This window comes from Nelumbo lutea, chromosome 1 (genome assembly GCF_056320005.1).
Source record: "Nelumbo lutea isolate HS-2025 chromosome 1, American lotus-T2T, whole genome shotgun sequence".
Taxonomy (NCBI): domain Eukaryota; kingdom Viridiplantae; phylum Streptophyta; class Magnoliopsida; order Proteales; family Nelumbonaceae; genus Nelumbo; species Nelumbo lutea.
In genome coordinates, this window is record NC_142684.1 from 42796661 (window position 1) to 42815261 (window position 18601).

The following is an 18601-nucleotide window of genomic DNA, read 5'->3' on the forward strand; positions in this document are numbered from 1 at the left end:
TGATAGTTAAATAATAAATCTTTAAAAAATAAAACAATACAAGTAATCAAAAGAATATATAAAAAATTATGTATTAATTATGTCAAATAAGAAATATGTGTGATAAGTAAAAATTATTTATATAACGTAAATGAAATATGTAATTTAAAACTGATCTGAAAGCAAATTTATTTTCTTATCTAGATGGTGGATCAATGATCCAACTTTTTAAAGAAACTCATGATGTTATAATTAAATAATAAATATCTAAAAAAAGATAGAACACAAAAAATGAAAAATATAGAATTTTGTCGAAAACATTTGAGAACATTTCTAATGTTATATATTCATTATATTAAATAAAAAAAATTGTTAAAATAAAAATTATTTTTATTTATGGTAGAAATGGAATACAAAATTTAAGGGTAAATACCATGTACTTTGGGTAGTGACAGATAGGTACTCTGAACTTTCAATTGTAACACTTGGGTACCTTGAACTCTCAAAAATAGACATAAGTTCATCTGTTAGTATTCTATCAGTTAAACATTATATAAGACCAAAAATACCCTTCTCGAGTATCTTTGAGGAAGGAGTTTTGGCCCCTGGAGTCAACATGATTGTAGATTTAGCTATGTGGGCACTTTTTGCATCACAAATGGCTCCTCAGGGACCTATTGTGCATCTTGTGGTGCATTTGGCTTAATTCCAACAAATCCCTCTCTTTTTACATTGATGTAACTGAGATCTGATGTTTAATGTTATATTGTCTCTACCAAAAACTTTAGATAACCATCATCATTCTCCATTCTTTCCTCCGATCTCTGGATCACCAAGATGTCACGATCATCGTCCAGAAATGCTTCTGTGGGTTCTAGCATGAACTCATGGATGTCATCAACAAAAATACCAAGATATCAACATGCATTTTAGGTTTGATTGGCCCTGTAATGTTGGAACACAGGAGACAGAGACGGGGAGTGCGTGAGCCGAGAGAGTGGTCGACATTCAAGGCGTAGCGAGTGTTGATTGGATTCGTAGCTTTTTTACAAAAGTCCTATTGGGAGAAATACAGAAAAACCCAGAAAAGAACCCAGAAAACAGAGAAATATTAGAAACCCCCAAATCTTTTTCAGTTCACTGGGTCCATTAGAGCTGAACGCTGGTTTGTTCAACCATAGATTTCCAGAATGCAACCACGAAAGCGGATATGGTTTGTTCAACCGTCATCACTACAACAGGCTTTCTAGTTTGTTCAAATGATTACACGTTCTCCATTTTCCTCCGTTAAAGTGGTTCTGAAGTTCTGGATAGGCTCCTTCCAATGGACCAAGACTATCTTAATGGTTCTTGAAAATTTTCATTTTGGGTTTTATTTTGAAAATTCCAAGTGAAAGATAAATTCGACATTTCGTGTTTTTTTTCCGTTAGTACTAAACTACGATGTCAATTATCAGAAAATATTAAGAAGTGCTTTAAGACGATATGTAAAGTGTAAAGATAGAGTTAGTCAATTAGTTAAACCATAAAGGTAGTTTAAGAAATTTACCTTTTCCAATTTCTATCTTAATTATGTTATATCTAAAATTCAAATAATTAATATAAAGAAAGTTTTGTCATGGGCCAGGCTGGGCTTGGCTTTTGCCAAAATTTGAATGGGCCCGAGTGTAAGTCAAACCCAAAGCCCGGACTGTGAACAGGTCTACCTGCATCGCACATAATTTATAACTGAAACACAGGAAAAGTAAGAAGAAAAAAAGAATACACCCCAAGGACCCCAACCATCGTGCTTAATCTTAAAGTGGACAAAAACTTCCTGAACAAAAATGTACATTTCTTATTTCTACAAGAAGCATGTTTATCATTTAGCATACACCATGAAATTTAATAACTTAAATGTCTACAACTTGAGATATGCGTCTTTGAAAGGCTGAGACTGGATATGCTCAGAATCAATCAGTTCCTTATTATTCAGCTTATTTTAATTTGTTTGTATAATATAGCAATAAGAAACGTAGGGGCTTGACAATGACAAGTACAATCATGTAGGAGAATCACAGGCAAATAAGATCTTCCTCCTGCACTTGCAAGGTATTCTGCCAATTTATAATAACTACTGGTTGATGCTTAAAATAACTCTGTTGAAAATGCTTCAGAAGGACCTGATTTTCATTGCCGATTTTTGAAGAGCGAGAATAGAATCTGGAAGCTCTTACAAGGGCTGTGGTCGTGTTTGCACTATGAAGATATCTTTTCCAACAACACATCCTTCCACGTCCTGAGGGCAACCAAACTTCTGCTCCAGGAAGAAACCGACAGCACATAAGCGCTGACCAAGCTGCCGGCGGAAGATTGGGTCCACCGTCAATGGCTTCTTACTGTAGTCTACTGTCAAGCGCATTACTTCTCCATCAGCAGGGCCTGCACCGAGCACCAGCAATTCCTCGCTGAAATTTGCAAATGCCAGTGTACTCACTCGGCCATCGAATTTTCCAGAGGATAGACGCCAAGGGGTTCCTCGAGTGCCTGAAGCTAGGGTTTCACCAAGACCTGGAGCAATTTCAGCCTCAACCAAGTTTTGGTCACGGTCTGTTGGACTTAGTGTGTGGAGCACAAAGGAGAGGTCTGGTGACAGCATTTCCTGCACCAGCACTGCCATTGCAGCCTCCCTTTGTGGCACACCAGCAGCTCGACGGCTTAAAACTGCTCTCCGAGTATACAATGAAGCCCATACACGGCCAACAGCAGCTCCAAAAACCGTTGGATTCGAAGAAGCACTGACATTTGGAATTGATTCATATAACCCAGCAGCTGACATCCCAGCCAAGTCCTCTACATTGGCGCTTGAGCGGACTATTAGGCGTGCATTACTAGGAAAGAGTTTGGCTAATTCCACAATGGTTGCTTCAGAGGGACATTGAGCTGAAATCAGTTCCTGTAGTTCTGAACATACTTTGTCCAGAACGCCATCTTCAATTTTTGCTGTCTCTATCTGTTCAATGAGCAATTTGAAAGCTTCCGTGGACCCACTTTCCTCTATCGCTGATTCCATTGATCCAAAGGGTATTACCGCCCCAGCAGGTACACGAAATGATGCTGGAACTCCCTGATCACTGTAAACTGATATCAGACAAATCACATCAGCAGCCAAATATAAAATAAGAATCAATGAACAGTCACCAGATTACATTTTTTTTTTAAAATTAGTAAGAGGTTCTAGAATTGAAATAGCCAATTGATAACGTGGAAAATTTACCATTGTGCCACCCCTTTTTAACACCTTGAAATTACAAAATTACTCAAACTGCCACCTCCATGATTTTGGCATAAATCACCAGCTTTTAGCCCTTTTCTTATCAAGACTGGTTACATATTAAAAGTAGCTTGAATAAGAGTATTCTTGTCCTTTTCCATAAAGCTTAAAACAAGAGTTGCAAATCATGTACAAACTTTGAGCAAGTTATAATTGGATCCCAGTGTAAGTACATGGATTTAAACATCGCATCCCCTATGACAAGTGACATGCCACAAGACCACTTGGTAAACCATCGCATAGTGACAGTAACACAATGAGAGAACACCGTGTTAGCACAGAACCACAGCATAGCTATTTTGCAAATTTATATCAGCCACCCTTTAGCCTTCATCACAGTGAAACCTCATAATAGTGCATCGCATCACAAGTCCTTATCACTATCTCACAATGCGATATCGCAATCACCTCCCACCTGGCGATTGGATATCCATCTCTAAGTTCTTCGTGGCTCTCAGCGCATCCATTGCATGTATGTACTCAACTTCCCCATCTCACTCCCTTATCACATCCTACATTGTGGCAAAAGCTCTGTGATATCTTATCACACTTTGGATCCGTATTGCAGCACCAGCAGAATTGTCACAGTCCCATGTCGCTAGGGAGCCTAAGCTTGTGTAGATCTGCCACTATGGAGCCTAAGCTTTCTCTGTTTCCTGATCTCAACTCTCTTTTCCAATCTCAGATATCAGATCTAAGACCTTCTACCATCTTTCAGGTAGACCACTGAGGTTCCTTTCCCCTAGACTCACACCTAGAAGTAATTTTCCAAGATAACTATTGTTTTCTCCTTTTATTGCTTTACAATTATTAGTTTCCCTGTAAATAAGAATCTATACTAAATTCTGTGTGAACCAATGTCCAGGGTATCACCAGACATTGGATGTTCTGATCCCCCCTTTTTATCCATAAAAGCTCAAAACAAGAGTTGCAAATCATGTATAAACTTTGAGCAAGTAATCATCGGACCCTAGAAGTAATTTCCCAAGATAACTATTGGTTTTTCCTTTTACTGTTGAGCAATCATCAGTGTCCTTTTAAATAAAGAACCTAAACTAAATTCTGTTTGAATTAATGTCGAGGGTGTCACCAGACATTGGATGGCTTGCATAATGAAACCTTGAAAACATTAATGATTTGAAAACCTGAATGGTGGCATATAACCCACTCAAGAGTCTATCATTTTGTTACCAGAGGATAAAATGTCTATGCATACTTAAGGTATTGTTCCACGAATTAGTTTGTCTTGAACTTAAAGCCCAAATATGAAAACAGTTAGACAACAATGACAATTATTTAGCAGAGAACTACAGAACAGCAAGAATTAAACACCTTTTATACTCTCAACCCTCCCCATACATCTCTTGTGCATTCTTTGCCTAAGCATTTTTTGTTTATTTTTATTTATAAGTAACAAGGCATTATGGTATTTTCCTTCGTTGCCTGAGTTGATTGATTGGTAATATCACTTTGCTCAACACGAAACAAATATAAATAAAGAACAGAGAATCAAATATATTGAATGGTAAAATCAGAAACAAGTGCATCCATAGGAACATAGGAATTGGTCCAACAGTTCAAAAGCAATGAGAATCTCTTTGGAGACGACCAACAAAATTGGAAAAATACAGATAAGATTAACATGATCCCTGTGCAAGGATGGTATTTGCAAATTAAGAATAGTTTAACAGCAAAAAGATGGTTTGGATGGTTCACTCATGCATAATGAATACTCCTAGATGACACCACCAGACGTACTAAAAGGAATTTTGGATGCTCAAGCATGGTTTAAAATGTCACAACATTTCGGTAATGTCACTCAACAAATGTTGGTGTTGAGACCTACCGACATGAACTCTCACTTGAATTAAGAAAATACAAAATGTTGGTTGATATTTCTACCACTTCAGTAAATATCGCCTCTGTCATTCAACAAAAACAAAGAAAAAAAAGTATAATATTTCAAAATATTTCATCCAAATGTCGACAACTCAGCATATATTTGAAATACAGACAGAGAATCAAATTTCAAATCAAACACAAAGAGAGAAAGAGAGATTAAATGGGAAAAAGTAAGATTTCAGTTTACTTACCTGAAGCTGGAAGAACATCTTCAGGCTTGAATAGGCACAAGAGTGGCTTCTACCCTCGGTCTTGCACTGAAATACCTTCTAGGAACAAGAAGCAGGACGTTGGACATCTAAAGCTCTAAAGAAACTGCTCTTATCTCACTCTCAAGTCTCAGCTCGATTTAGGCATGCAATACTATCCCTATTCCCCTCTCACAGTGAATATCCATGAAAAATAAGGGAAAAAAAGAAGAAAAATAGAAGATGAGGAGTTGAGGACCCAAGGTTGAGGAGAATGCTTGTCTTCACTTCCTCTTCTATTGCTTCATCTTCATCTTCAGATTCCTGAAATTCTTGCACACTCATCACAATTCACACTGCATCTTTGTGTCTTTGTAGCTCGAAATTTCAGGTTGAGGGTTCAAATGACCAATAAACCCTTAAGTATAAATGTTTATTGCGATCGCAAACAAGATGACCCTTTTCTTCTGGTAAGGTGATTGTTTTATTTTGAAGACCTTCTACTCTTCTAGTTAGTTCCAGTTTTCACTTCTGCTTGATTTGTTTGATGTGTCTGTGTCTGTTGCTCATTAACTCCCTAGTTGTTTCCCCGTGTTGGGTTCCTTGTAATTTGGGGTCTCCCTATTGGGTGGACTTAGTGTAGTTTTTTGTCTCTGTCAGGGTCTTTTAGTCTATTTTCTTCCCTTATTTAGTGTCTTTCCCTCAGTTGAGTTCCTTTTGTTTTAGTCCTTTTCTGGTGCTTGTGTTTAGCTTTGGTTTCTTTGTCCTTCCCTTTGTCTGTGTCTGCACGGAGAACCTGTATGAACTACAACAGGCATTCGAACAAGCAGTTCGAGAGGAAGTCAATCTAGGTGTGGACAGATTGGACTTCAGAGGTAGGCCTGTCCTTGCCTGTTTGAAGAATGGTTTCACTGTGTTATTGGGTGCCTCTTCCCTAAAACCATGTTCCAGTTTCATGATTTGTGCAAGGCGCTGCATACAACCTGGAATATGAGTGTGGAGGAAGTTAGGATCTTGCCTCTTCAAAGAGGTTATTTCTGTGAAGGAACTTAGTGATCTTGGCAATGTCATCATGGATGATCCCTAGTATGTTTTCGAGTAATGGGCTTTACTAAAAGAGTGGAGTGCTGGTCAGATTCCCTCCTCCATTTCATTTAATGATGCTGAGATGTGGGTGCAGATCCATGACCTCCCTTATGACTTAATGGACACTGATGTAGGAACTGCTATCAAGGAAAAGATTGGTGTTGTCTATGGAGCTCAGGAAAAGGATTTCCTTCCTAGGGTCAAACTTCAGATTCCATTAGATTGCCCTTTAAAATGTGGCTTGTTTCTTTCACCCACTGTTTGGGCTGTGTTTAGATACAAAAAGCTTCCTTATGTTTGTTATCACTGTGGTAAAGTTGGTCATCATTTTCACAACTGTAACTCCGGCCCCATGCTTGCAGTAGATGATTTAGATGTGTTTTTTAGCTCTTGCACCATGGATCATCCTGGGCCCTGGCTGAGAACGCAAGCTGCGGAACAAACTCTGAAAGAGGAATGGAGGCGACCTGTCTTTCGCAACTTTGCTCTGCGCCTAGTGGAAGCCTGGAAGGTATTGGTGAAAGGGGACAAGGTACAATGGACGACAGTTCTGGTCACAGTTCCAGAGGGTTCAATCGCTTCCCAGAGCAGAAGGTGCAAGAGATGATTGGGGGTGCTGCTGAGATGGGAGTGGGTGGAGATTTTTCGGAAGTTGGGGGAGATGGGACGGGGGAGGGCGGTAGTAACGATAACAATCTAGGGGTGACAGCGCTTAATCTTGATAAAGAATATGAGCAGTTAAAAAATGACTCAAAATATCTGGACTGGCGATTCCCCTGTATCCATTAGAGAGATGATTGCCGAGTCAGAAAACTGGGTTCACCTAGGGAAAATAAGTGTGGTGCTTCTGGCAAACAACAACGAACAGAGTCAGGGAGCGGGTAAGATCTTTCATAAAGATACTGGATCTGATTATGGTGGCTTTAGTAGTTTTAGCCTTTTGTATGACTTTCGTATGGCTTATTTTCTTCCTCTGTTTGTTGCACGTTTCTGTGTTTATCATCTTATAGATGGGAACGACTTCACCCTACAGGTGGAGAAGCTACTGGGGTAGAGAAACTTTTCGCTGCTCAGGTCAATTGCTTGCTCTCTCTTGCTTGTCTTATGGGGTGATAGTAGCTGCCCTCAACAGCCACACGGGAGCTGATGAGGCTTTGTAGATGGAACTGCCGAGGGGGAAGCCACCCTCTGGCAGTTCATGGTTTAAAAGACTTAGTTTCTAGGTGATGCCCTGACCTTATCTCTCTTAGTGAAACTAAGATCCCTTCTTATCAAACTTCTTGCCTGAGTCAATCTATTAGATTTCCCCATTTTGTTGATGTTACCCCCAAAGGCTTAGTTGGAGGTTTGTTGGTCATGTGGAAAAGAGCTTTTGATATTTCCATCATGCTTACCCACCCAAAAGGTAAAAGTTTTCCTTCCTGTTTCAACTCCCAGGATGTTAGTCTGCTTGTATGGTGAACCTGATCATGCTAGGCATCAACCTAACCATGCTAGGCATCAACACCTGTTCATAAAACTTGGCTGATTATGGTTCCTCACACCATTTTGACCTATGTATGAGGGGGGGGAAGCTATCTACAACTTAGTTAAAAAGAACTTGGATGATTATGGTTCCTCACACCGTGATAATGCACATAACCACTATTTAAAGGCCATTTACAGCTTTATTCATGAAATACGACTATTTATGATCCCTATTTGCATTTTACGCATAAAAAGTTTACTTATTTATATTTGTTGGTTTTCTCTCAAACAAAGAGCGATTATCTACCATAAGTTTTGAAGGAAAATTTTGTAGGAAAATGCTAGTTAGTTTAGTCTATTCATTTATACTTCTAAATCAGAATAAAGAGGTTTCTTTCCCCCTAGTAGAGATGTAATTAAGGGAACAACTATGTGATTTCCTGAATGGGATTCACCCAAATATAAAAAAAGACCCTAGTTATTAGTCTAATTGGGTGAATTATGTTATGTGAGAAATTATACTAAAAAAATCTCCACCAACAACTGGATACAATCCTAACCTTTGGCATTTTTTGCACAAAGTGGCTACTTTGAACCCACATACTCATGCTTATCAGCCCAAGATTTACCATTACACCAAGTAGCGATTCCTTGATAATTGAAACACAAACTTATTATGGCTAAACAAATCAAACTACTAGGTTGGAACCATAGAGAACACATAAAATAATAAATATACTTACCATTATCATCATCCAATTCTCATCCCAACCATATGGAGTTGGATACATGAATCCTGTTTTTCCATTCTGCTCTGTTTAATTCCATATCCGTTGTTAAAGTATGGGTGCTGCTGATGGTCTTCTATGCACATGACCAATCCATCGTAGTCTACTTTCTCTCATTTTATTACCTATTGGAGCTACTCATCGGTTCCTTTGAATGACTTCATTTCTAATCCTATTTGGTATTTTCACTCATCTATCTCAATACAACTGTTTTATATAATTTTCCTTTTAATCTAGGTGGTATTTGCCTATCATATAAAATTCTAGATGCACCCCTCCATTTTGCCCATCCTACTCTAGTTCTATTGGCAATATCCTCCTCAATCTCTCCTTTGTTATGAATTATCAGATGAGTTATCTCTTGGTTTTCAAACTAAGTTTAACCTGATCTGTGTGCTATTATTATTAAACTTATATATCATATATTCTGTTTTAACCCAGATAAAGGAGGAGGGTTGCATTAGGTTGGTAGTCAGCAAACCTGTGATCAGGCTTGAGCTTAGCTTTTTGCCAAAAATTGAATGAGCTCAGCCCGAAGCAGTGTAAATGTTCATGGACCAAGCCTAAAGCACAAACAGTGAACAATCTAGCAGACGATACTAAAACTTTTGCCAAACTCTCGTGATCATGGATATTGAAAATGACCAAAATGTCCTTACTGTCTAAAATTACAAAAATAATAAATAAATAACCAGGAATTTCCAATAGTAAACTTTTTGTCAATTGCATCATGTATAGAAAATATATTCTAGGAACTTGACTTTATTACTTGTTTCAATCCTCTTTTACTCTAGTAGGAAGACAAGATACTTGAGGACTACTACTTCGAGACAATGGGATTACATGAAGAACTAACCAATGTTTTGAAAGCATAAGGAACAAAGAAATGCATAAAGGAAAAAAGAATATTATACATAAAATATGAATACCTGAACTTTGAACAAAAAAATTTGACTGTATATATATGATGACAGGATCAAATTCAGATCCTACGATCCGATAGGAATCAAATTCAGATCGAGTCCTATCAAATCCGGTTGGATCTTCGGATCGGATCGGATCCGACGTGAATGGTGTTGTATTTAACCCTCAAAAGACTTCAAAACCTGAACCAATAAGTAAGGAAGAACTCAAAATTTTGTCTAATCAACACATTATCTTCCTCCTCATCCACCTCCTTTCACTTTTTCCTTTTTGCTTTTCCTATAACAAAATAGGGGTTCAGCCCCCATATTTCTTTTCTTTCTTCTTTTTCTTATGAATATGTTGATCTTTCATACTTAAACATGAAGTTTATACTCTTCTTATGAAAATTATGGATAATTACTAAGGAAATATGTATGGAATATAGGGAACTACCTTAGGATATATGTTTTGTAGTTAAAAAAAAATCCATTGCCATGACAACTAGGCAACAAGGCGCCCCCCATCCTCTAGCCTCGCCTTGGTGCCTTTTTTTTGATAGATAGTGATAATGAAAATTTTATTAATTAAAGAACTAAGTATGCATCATACAATTCCCCACTAAGAGGCGTGAGGTGCAGCCTCTAGACTACATCACAAAGCTTACAATTGAGTCCAAAAGAGTTGATTCCTATGTACTCCTTGTTTAGCTAGGAAGCCTGCCAGCCCATTTCCCGATCTTCTTTCCCATTGAACTATGACTGAAATATTTGAAGTTAGCCACTTAAATCTTCTCAAAGCCCCCCTGTACGGCCAGGCTGCCATCTCTGGTTCTTTTAGCCATCAAATAACCAATTTGGAATCACCTTCAATCATTAAATGCTCCACTACCAACTCTTTTGCAATTTCTGCTCCTTGTAACACAGCTTGGAGTTCTGCATTTACTGAATCTCCCCACCCTATAGGACCAGAAAATAGAGCTACAATCTGACCCTCATCATTTCTAAAGACTCCCCCTACTACCATCAAAATTTAGTTTAATGATGCCTGCATTTTGAGGCTTCCAATCCACCACCGGCTTGCTCTAACTATGGAACTTTTAGCTAGTTGTCCCCAATTCCTCCTTATGTCATCAAAAGTGTAGGAAGAGAACAGATCAAAGGATTTTACCCAACTTATGGCCCTACATAAGATACTTTCTAACACACATGTTTGATCCCTCTCCTTGTCATTAAAGATTCTTGCATTTTGTTCCTCCCACACAGTCCACACCAAAGCAGCTCTAACACACCTCCACAAAACTCTTCGTCTTCTCTTTGGCCACCTAAAAGTTTTAGGATCAAAAGGATTGCAAATCTGCACCGGTTCTGTCCACCTGCACCCAAAAAGATCAAAAAGCTTTTCCCAAAGGCCTACAACAAAGGGGCAAGTGATTAGTATATGGTAGCAACTTTCCTCATTTGCTTTGCATAGGGTGCACCAGTTAGGAAGATACAAAGACTAGGTCTTCTTTTTTGCAAAACATCCTAAGTGTTGATTTTCCCGAGGGAAACTTCCCAACAAAGGGCCCCACTTTAGGAAGGAAAGGTTTGGACCAAACTTCCTTGCTATGAAAAGGTTGAGGCAATGGAGAGGAGCACAAGGAAGCACAAGAAAAGGTTCCCAAAGGTAAAGATTTCCAAATACGGGAATCTACTGAAAGAGGGTCCAAGCAAACGGGATCAATAGTTTTAAGGAGCAAAGCCTGGTCAATCTCAGAATCTCTCAAATCTCTTCTAAAACCCAAATTCCATTTTATACCAAAAGAAAAGGATGAGGATACAAACCATTGAATTGGCTCGTTTTTAAAACACGAGATGGAATACAAGGAGGGAAAGAGGTCCTTGAGGGCATAGTCACCAATCCAAACATTCATAGTATTCAGGAAAACGGGAAGAATACTATGAATAGCCTTCCATGGGGATTTCAGCGTAGTATGCTGAGATACACCAGCATCCCAACCATTGTCTGCAATACCATGCACACTCCTTACCACTTTATGCCAAAGCCTCTCCCTTTCTAGAGGCCACCTCCACAGCCTCGCCTTGGTGCCTTGAAAACTATGATGATCATCATCATCATCATTCAAGCCTTATCCCAACTATATGGGGCTGACTACATTAATCCTATTTCACCATTCTGTTTTGTTTATGTAGAAAACAATGATGTGGGCCCCACTGCAGTGGTCCCCACTGTGTTCGTAGGACAGCATGTGTAGTTATTTGTTCCAGTTATAGTAGTGTCAGCTTGAGTCAGTTTGTTAATTCAGTTGTTATTTATTTCAGCTTTTATTAACTTTATTTATTATGTAAGTACTAAGGGCAGATGTGTCCTTTCCATTATGTACTAAACATAACCTATAAATAATAAGAAAGTGGCGGCAGCAGATTAGTAAGAATCTGTCCTTCCTTTCAACCACTTGTGTTCTCTTGTTTCTCTTCTATTCTCTCTCCTCTCTCCTTTTCTTCTGTTTTGTAAACCTAAAACCTATTAGGATTCAAGACTGATTACAGTCTTGATCTTCTACTTGGTATCAGAGCCTATCTAGGGCTTCTCATGTGTGTCTAGTCCAGCCGACCACATGAGGACTAGCTAGGGCTGGAAGCTTTGAAGAAGTATTCGGTGGCTGAACCTTGGAGATTACTAGGAGAGGTTCGCAGCAATTGAAGACTTGCCGCAGCTTGCAGAGAGTTGATAATCAGGAAGAAGCAGCGAAGGTTAGGGCTCAGGTAACCCTAGAAGACAGTAAACCGAGGTACATAAGTTTGTTTTTTTTATTGAGTTTCAGAGACTGCAATCAATCGAGATAGGTTGGACCTATCTAGAAGTAGGGGCCGAACTATGTTCAAGTTTGTTTCTAGGGTTTAACTTGCCGAACTGTGCTTTAAGTCTGTTTCTAGGGTTGACTGTTGGGCCGAACCTCTTCCCTCTCAGAGGTGATTAGTTTTTAGGGTTTCATATTGCCCTACGACAAGTCCCACTTGTGCGGACTGCTTGGAGAGTGCAGCTGAGCACTTATTTCAGACCCACAGTTGAAACCCTAATTTTGCTCTCACAACAGTGGGCCCCATAGTAGTGACTTCAGAAAAATAGCATCTCAGATTGACAGGCTACCTGGTACTGTGCATGCCGATTGATTTCATATCAGATTTGTGTTGATTCCTTGCCTTAAATGTGATAGGCGATTGATTTCAGATCAGATTTGGGTTGGTTTCAGATCAGATTTCGGATCAAATCAGATTTCAGATCAGATTTTGGATCAAATCAGATTTCAGATCAGATCAGATTTGTGTTGGTTTCGGATCAGTTTTCAGACCTGCTTGTTTGACTCTGTTTTCTGGTATAGTGACTCTAACAGTTTGTAGCCACTGAATCTTGATCAAAGATGGAGTTTAAGGGTCAAGGAGAAAGTAGTTTTGGAAACCACAGTTATGGTAGTGTATATGAAACCGGGTTTCAGATTACAACTATGAGATTTGATGGGTCAAATTATTTGGAGTGGGCTCAGTCAGCCATGATGGCTATTGGAGGAAGGGGAAAACTGGGTTACCTCTTGGGAGATGTAAAAGAACCTTCCAAGGAGGACCCAACATACACCAAGTGGGTTCAAGAGAACTATTTGGTTATGGCGTGGCTGTGTAATTCTATGCAACCACATATCAGCCGCAATTACTTGTGGGCAAAGACAGCCAAAGAGATATGGGATGTTGTGAAAGAAACCTATTCCCAACCCCTTAATGTTGCCAGAGCCTATGAACTGAAGTGTGAGGTGAACATCCTTAAACAAGGAGAGAAGCCAGTTTCTATCTACTTCTCTACCTTGAAATCCTTGTGGCATGAGATTGACCATCTAGAGACCCTTGAGTGGGAGAGTCCCAAAGATGCACAGACACACAGAAAGCAAGTCGAGACGAATAGGGTATTTGAGTTTCTGGCTGGTTTGAATTCAGAATATGACATTGTGCGACAACAGATATTGACAAGAGATAGTGTGACCCTTACTAGCATACTCCCTGGTGCATAGTGAAGAGACCAGGACTAAAGTCATGATGCAGCCTCAGCCCTCTTTCCCAGCCTTGACAGCTATTAAACCTAAGCCAGGAGGTGACTCAGAAAGGGACCGAAAGAAGGAAGATAAACGGGATCTGGTATGTGAACATTGCAAGAGACCCAAGCACACAAAAGATACTTGTTGGAAGCTACATCCTCACTTGGTCCCAGCAAAACTAAGAAATGAGAAGGGTAATGCTCATGTGGCCGTGAACACTGATTCAGCATCCTCATCAGGCACATCCCTAGAGACTTTAGCTGCTGTTCAAGCTGCCCTCATACAGTTGGAAAAGGAAGTTCGGAGTTCAGTTCAGCCATCTCAGTCGCCATCAACTCCTGCCACATTTGCGTTTGCACATTCAGGTACTCGAGCCTCAACTTACCATGCTTCAGCTCCAGGTAATACTGACCACTGCTGGGTAATAGATTCAGGTGCATCTGACCACATGACTAGCTTGCCATCTTTGTTCACTTCTTATCACTTGTCCTTTGGCCGAGATAGAGTATCCATTGCTGATGGCTCCCTTGTTCCCATTTCGAGCAAGGGGGACATCAAGCTATCGGATACTATCTCTTTATCTTCTGTCTTGCATGTTCCTAAGCTTGATACTAACCTGCTTTCAGTTAGTAGTATTACCAAACACATGAACTGTTCAGTAACCTTTTTCCCTGACCGATGTGTTTTTCAGGATTTGGAGACGAGGAAGGTGATTGGGACTGGCCGTGAGACGAACGGGATCTATCTGCTTGGAGAGAGTTCTTGTCGAGAGGAGTCAATGGATAAGAAGTCTTTTGTTTCCCAGTCTGTGAATTCGGTTATTCCTTGGCATAACCGATTAGGTCATTTGTCTTTTAAGTCTTTGAAGAGTATGTTTCCTGCTTTATTTGAATCTGTTGAGTTATCAAAGTTGAGGTGTGAGAGTTGTGAGTTTGCCAAACATTGTAGAACCTCTTATTCTTTAAGTAATAAAAGGAGTAATTCATCTTTTGATATTGTGCATACTGATGTATGGGGGCCATATCATATCTCTTCTATGGGTGGGTACAGATATTTTCTACTGTTTGTTGATGACCATACCAGTTTTTCTTGGGTCTATCTTATGCGTTCTCGGTATGAGGTTCCTGCTCTGACCCAAAACTTCCATCAGATGGTTCTCACTCAGTTTGGGACCAAAATCAAAGTCCTTAGATCTGATAATGCAAAGGAATACTTTGCTCAGCCATTGACCTCCTACCTTCTTAGCCATGGAGTTATTCACCAGAGCACTTGCCCTTATACACCACAACAGAACGGTGTTGCCGAAAGGAAGAATAGGCATATCTTGGAGGTGGCTAGAAGCATTATGTTTAGCCATTGATCTCCTACCTTCTTAGCAATGGAGTTATTCACCAGAGCACTTGCCCTTATACACCACAACAGAATGGTGTTGCCGAAAGGAAGAATAGGCTTGGAGGTGGCTAGAAGCATTATGTTTACCTCCAATGTACCTATTCGCTTCTGGGATGATGCTATCCTCACCGAGTTCTTGATATGAGAACCCCCTTTTCCCTTCTATATCCAGACGAGGAGTTGTTCATTGTTCCCCTTAAAACCTTTGGTTGTACCTGTTTTATTCAACTTCTCGGGCCTCATCATTCCAAGTTTGAACTTAAGGCCTCCAAATGCATTTTCCTTGGTTATGCACAAACTCAAAAGGATTATTGCTGCTATGATCCGGTTTTAGGGAAACGGTTTGTCTCCCTGGATGTCACCTTCTTTGAGGAGACAACCTATTATCCTAGGGCTTCTCCTCAAGGGGAGAGCAGTGAGAGTGGGGCTGTTTTGAGTTTCTTTCCTCAGGGGGAGAGCAATTAGAGTGGAAGTGGGGCTGGTAGAAGTGGGGCTGCTTTGAGTGGGGCTGTTCCTTTACCTATTCCACTGGATAATGAAGGCTGTAGTGGTGAGGGTGGTCAGAGGGAGCCGGAGTTGAGAGTCTATCACAGGCAATGCAGGCAGGTTGATCCTAGTCATCGGCAGTCCCGACCAGCTCCAGTTCCTTCCGCAGCTCCAGATCCAGAGCCTACTGAGATACTTCTCACAGTTGCCACTTCCCCTCTTGTGGATGACCTTGATCTCCCTATTGCCATCCGCAAAGGGAAACGACATTGCACCACCTCTACAGCTCACAGTATCTAACAGTTCTTATCCTATGATTGTTTGTCTCCATCTTACCGGTCCTATCTCACTTCCATTGCCGATGTCCCTATTCCAAGAACAGTGCAAGAAGCCTTATCAGTTCCAGAATGGAAAGATGCAATGCAAGTCGAAATGGATGCCCTATTGAAGAATAATACTTGGGCACTAGTTGACCCACCAAAAGGAAAGAAACCGGTGGGATGCAGATGGGTGTTCACTGTGAAGCATAATGTTGATGGCTCTATTGAAAAGTACAAAGCCCGGCTGGTTGCAAAGGGGTTCACTCAGACTTATGGTATAGACTACTTGGAGACCTTTGCCCTAGTAGCCAAGATGACCACCATCCGAGTTTTGTTATCCCTTGCAGCAAATCATTCTTGGCCCCTGTTTCAGATGGATGTTAAAAATGCCTTTCTGAATGGAGACTTACAAGAAGAGGTTTACATGCAGTTGCTTCCTGGATTCTATGATACAGAGACAGGTAAGAAGGTTTTCCGACTGAACAAGGCATTGTATGGTTTGAAGCAGTCACCTAGAGCCTGGTTTGATAGGTTCAGATTAGCCCTTGGAAAGTTTGGTTATGTACAGGCTCAGTCAGATCATACACTATTCATCAAAAGGGTGGAGTCCTCTCTGACACTACTTGCAGTATATGTTGATGACATTGTGGTGACAGGAAATGACAGTCATGAGATTGAGTCCCTCAAACAACTCCTTCATCAAGAGTTTGAGGTGAAAGATCTTGGTGCACTACGGTACTTTTTGGGTATTGAGGTTGCTAGATCCAAGCAGAGGATTTTTATCTCTCAGAGAAAATATGTTCTAGATATGTTGGCGGAAACTGAAAAGTTGGGTGTTAAGCCGGCTGATACACCCATCGAACAAAATCACAAGATTAGTGCAAAGGGTGGGGAGCCTCTTGAAGACAAAGTTATGTTCCAACGGTTGGTTGGAAAGCTCCTATATCTCTGCCTCACTCAGCCGGATATCAGCTATGCAGTTAGTGTTGTTAGCCAGTACATGCACTCCCCTAGAACTTCTCATCTTCTTGCAGCAGAAAGAATATTAGCATACTTGAAGAGATGCCCAGGTAGAAGTATACTGCTCAAGAACAATAATCACATGAGGGTGGAAGTCTATACAGATCCCGATTGGGTTGGGAGTGTTCATGACAGAAGGTCTACCTCTGGATATTGTGCCCTTGTGGGAGGTAACCTTGTCTCTTGGAGGAGTAAGAAGCAGAGTGTTGTTTCTCGCTCCAATGCTGAAGCGGAATATAGGTCAATGGCTAATAGAGTGGCTAAAATCTTGTGGCTGAGGTCACTATTTGAAGAGTTGGGTATTGACTATGAAAAGCCCTTAATGCTGTATTGTGATAATCAGGCAGCTATTAATATAGCCCACAACCCAGTGCAGCATGACAGAACTAAACATATCGAAGTTGATCGATGTTTTGTGCGAGAAAGGGTCACATCACAAGAAGTGTGTCTTTCGTACATCACATCTAATATGCAACTCGCGGATATCCTCACTAAGGCTGTACCAAGGAAGAAGTTAGAGACAGACCTATCCAAGTTGGGAATGATAGATATCTACTCCAAACTTGAGGGGGAGTGTAGAGAACACTGATGTGGGCCCCACTGCAGTGGTCCCCACTGTGTTCGTAGGACAGCATGTGTAGTTATTTGTTCCAGTTATAGTAGTGTCAGTTTGAGACAGTTTGTTAATTCAGTTGTTATTTATTTCAGCTTTTATTTACTTTATTTATTATGTAAGTACTAAGGGCAGATGTGTCCTTTCCATTATGTACTAACATAACCTATAAATAATAAGAAAGTGGCGGCGGCAGATCAATAAGAATCTGTCCTTCCTTTCAACTACTTGTGCTCTCTTGTTTCTCTTCTATTCTCTCTCCTTTTCTTCTGTTTTGTAAACCTAAAACCTATTAGGATTCTTCTACTGTTTAGAGAAAAAAATCAAGATACAGATGATTTAAAGAGGTGGATGACAACAGAAGATTTTTCCATGCAATGGAAAATGGAAAAAGAAAGAAAAATTACATATCGAAGTTGGTAATAAATGGAGTCTTAGTAGAAAATAGAGTATCGATAGAAGGTGATGTGGACAGAAAGACAAATTACATGCAGTACCTCAAGTATACAACAATAAACTCAAGAAATACTAAGCTGAAGACAACAAACAAGTTGGATGTTTAGGGATTTCAGACCTAAACCTGAAGTAAAACTCCTCTCAGAACAGTTCTACTACAATAACAATGGCAACGAGTTGGTCTCCCGCTCAGACACACAGCGATAGAGGGATTGGAAGGTGACAAAAATGGGTCAACTCCTCAAAACCCAAGCTCCCAGTACTTGAAACCCTAACTGGGGCTGAGCTACAGCTCAAACGAGAGAAAGAACCAAAAAGGCCCCTACAGAAACAGCCCCCTTCTCTTTTATAAGACTAACTGGCTTACTGGACAAGCCACCCTCTCACAAACAACTCCTTAAGAACAAAACTAACTTCAAATGAGCCCTCAAAAGATAACTTTTGTTACAAAAAGACCCAAGAGACCCAAAACCCAACAGATATGCACTCAACTGCCCTTGACCAAAAATCCGACTTATAAAATGACAAAAATACCCCTCGTCCCAAACTGTCAACAAAGCTACCAAAAAACAACAATTTGGGATCCTACTACAAAAAAAAA

General features: G+C 40.1%; 1 protein-coding gene and 1 non-coding gene across 2 annotated transcripts in view; one reads left to right on the forward strand and one right to left on the reverse strand.

Annotated features, from left to right (window-relative positions):
- Positions 1-1792: 1792 nt before the first annotated feature.
- Positions 1793-18601, reverse strand: part of LOC148874419 (chloroplastidic phosphoglucan, water dikinase (ATGWD3)) — a 69519-nt gene continuing 52710 nt past the window's right edge. Inside the window, exon 19 of the mRNA XM_088963288.1 lies at positions 1793-3099. Coding sequence (XP_088819414.1) covers positions 2192-3099 — 908 coding nt within the window. The 3' untranslated portion in view covers positions 1793-2191. The remainder of the gene's footprint in view (positions 3100-18601) is intronic.
- Positions 4885-4987, forward strand: LOC148874420 (U6 spliceosomal RNA). Its single transcript, XR_016106327.1, has one exon. It is a non-coding gene; the product is annotated as a U6 spliceosomal RNA (small nuclear RNA).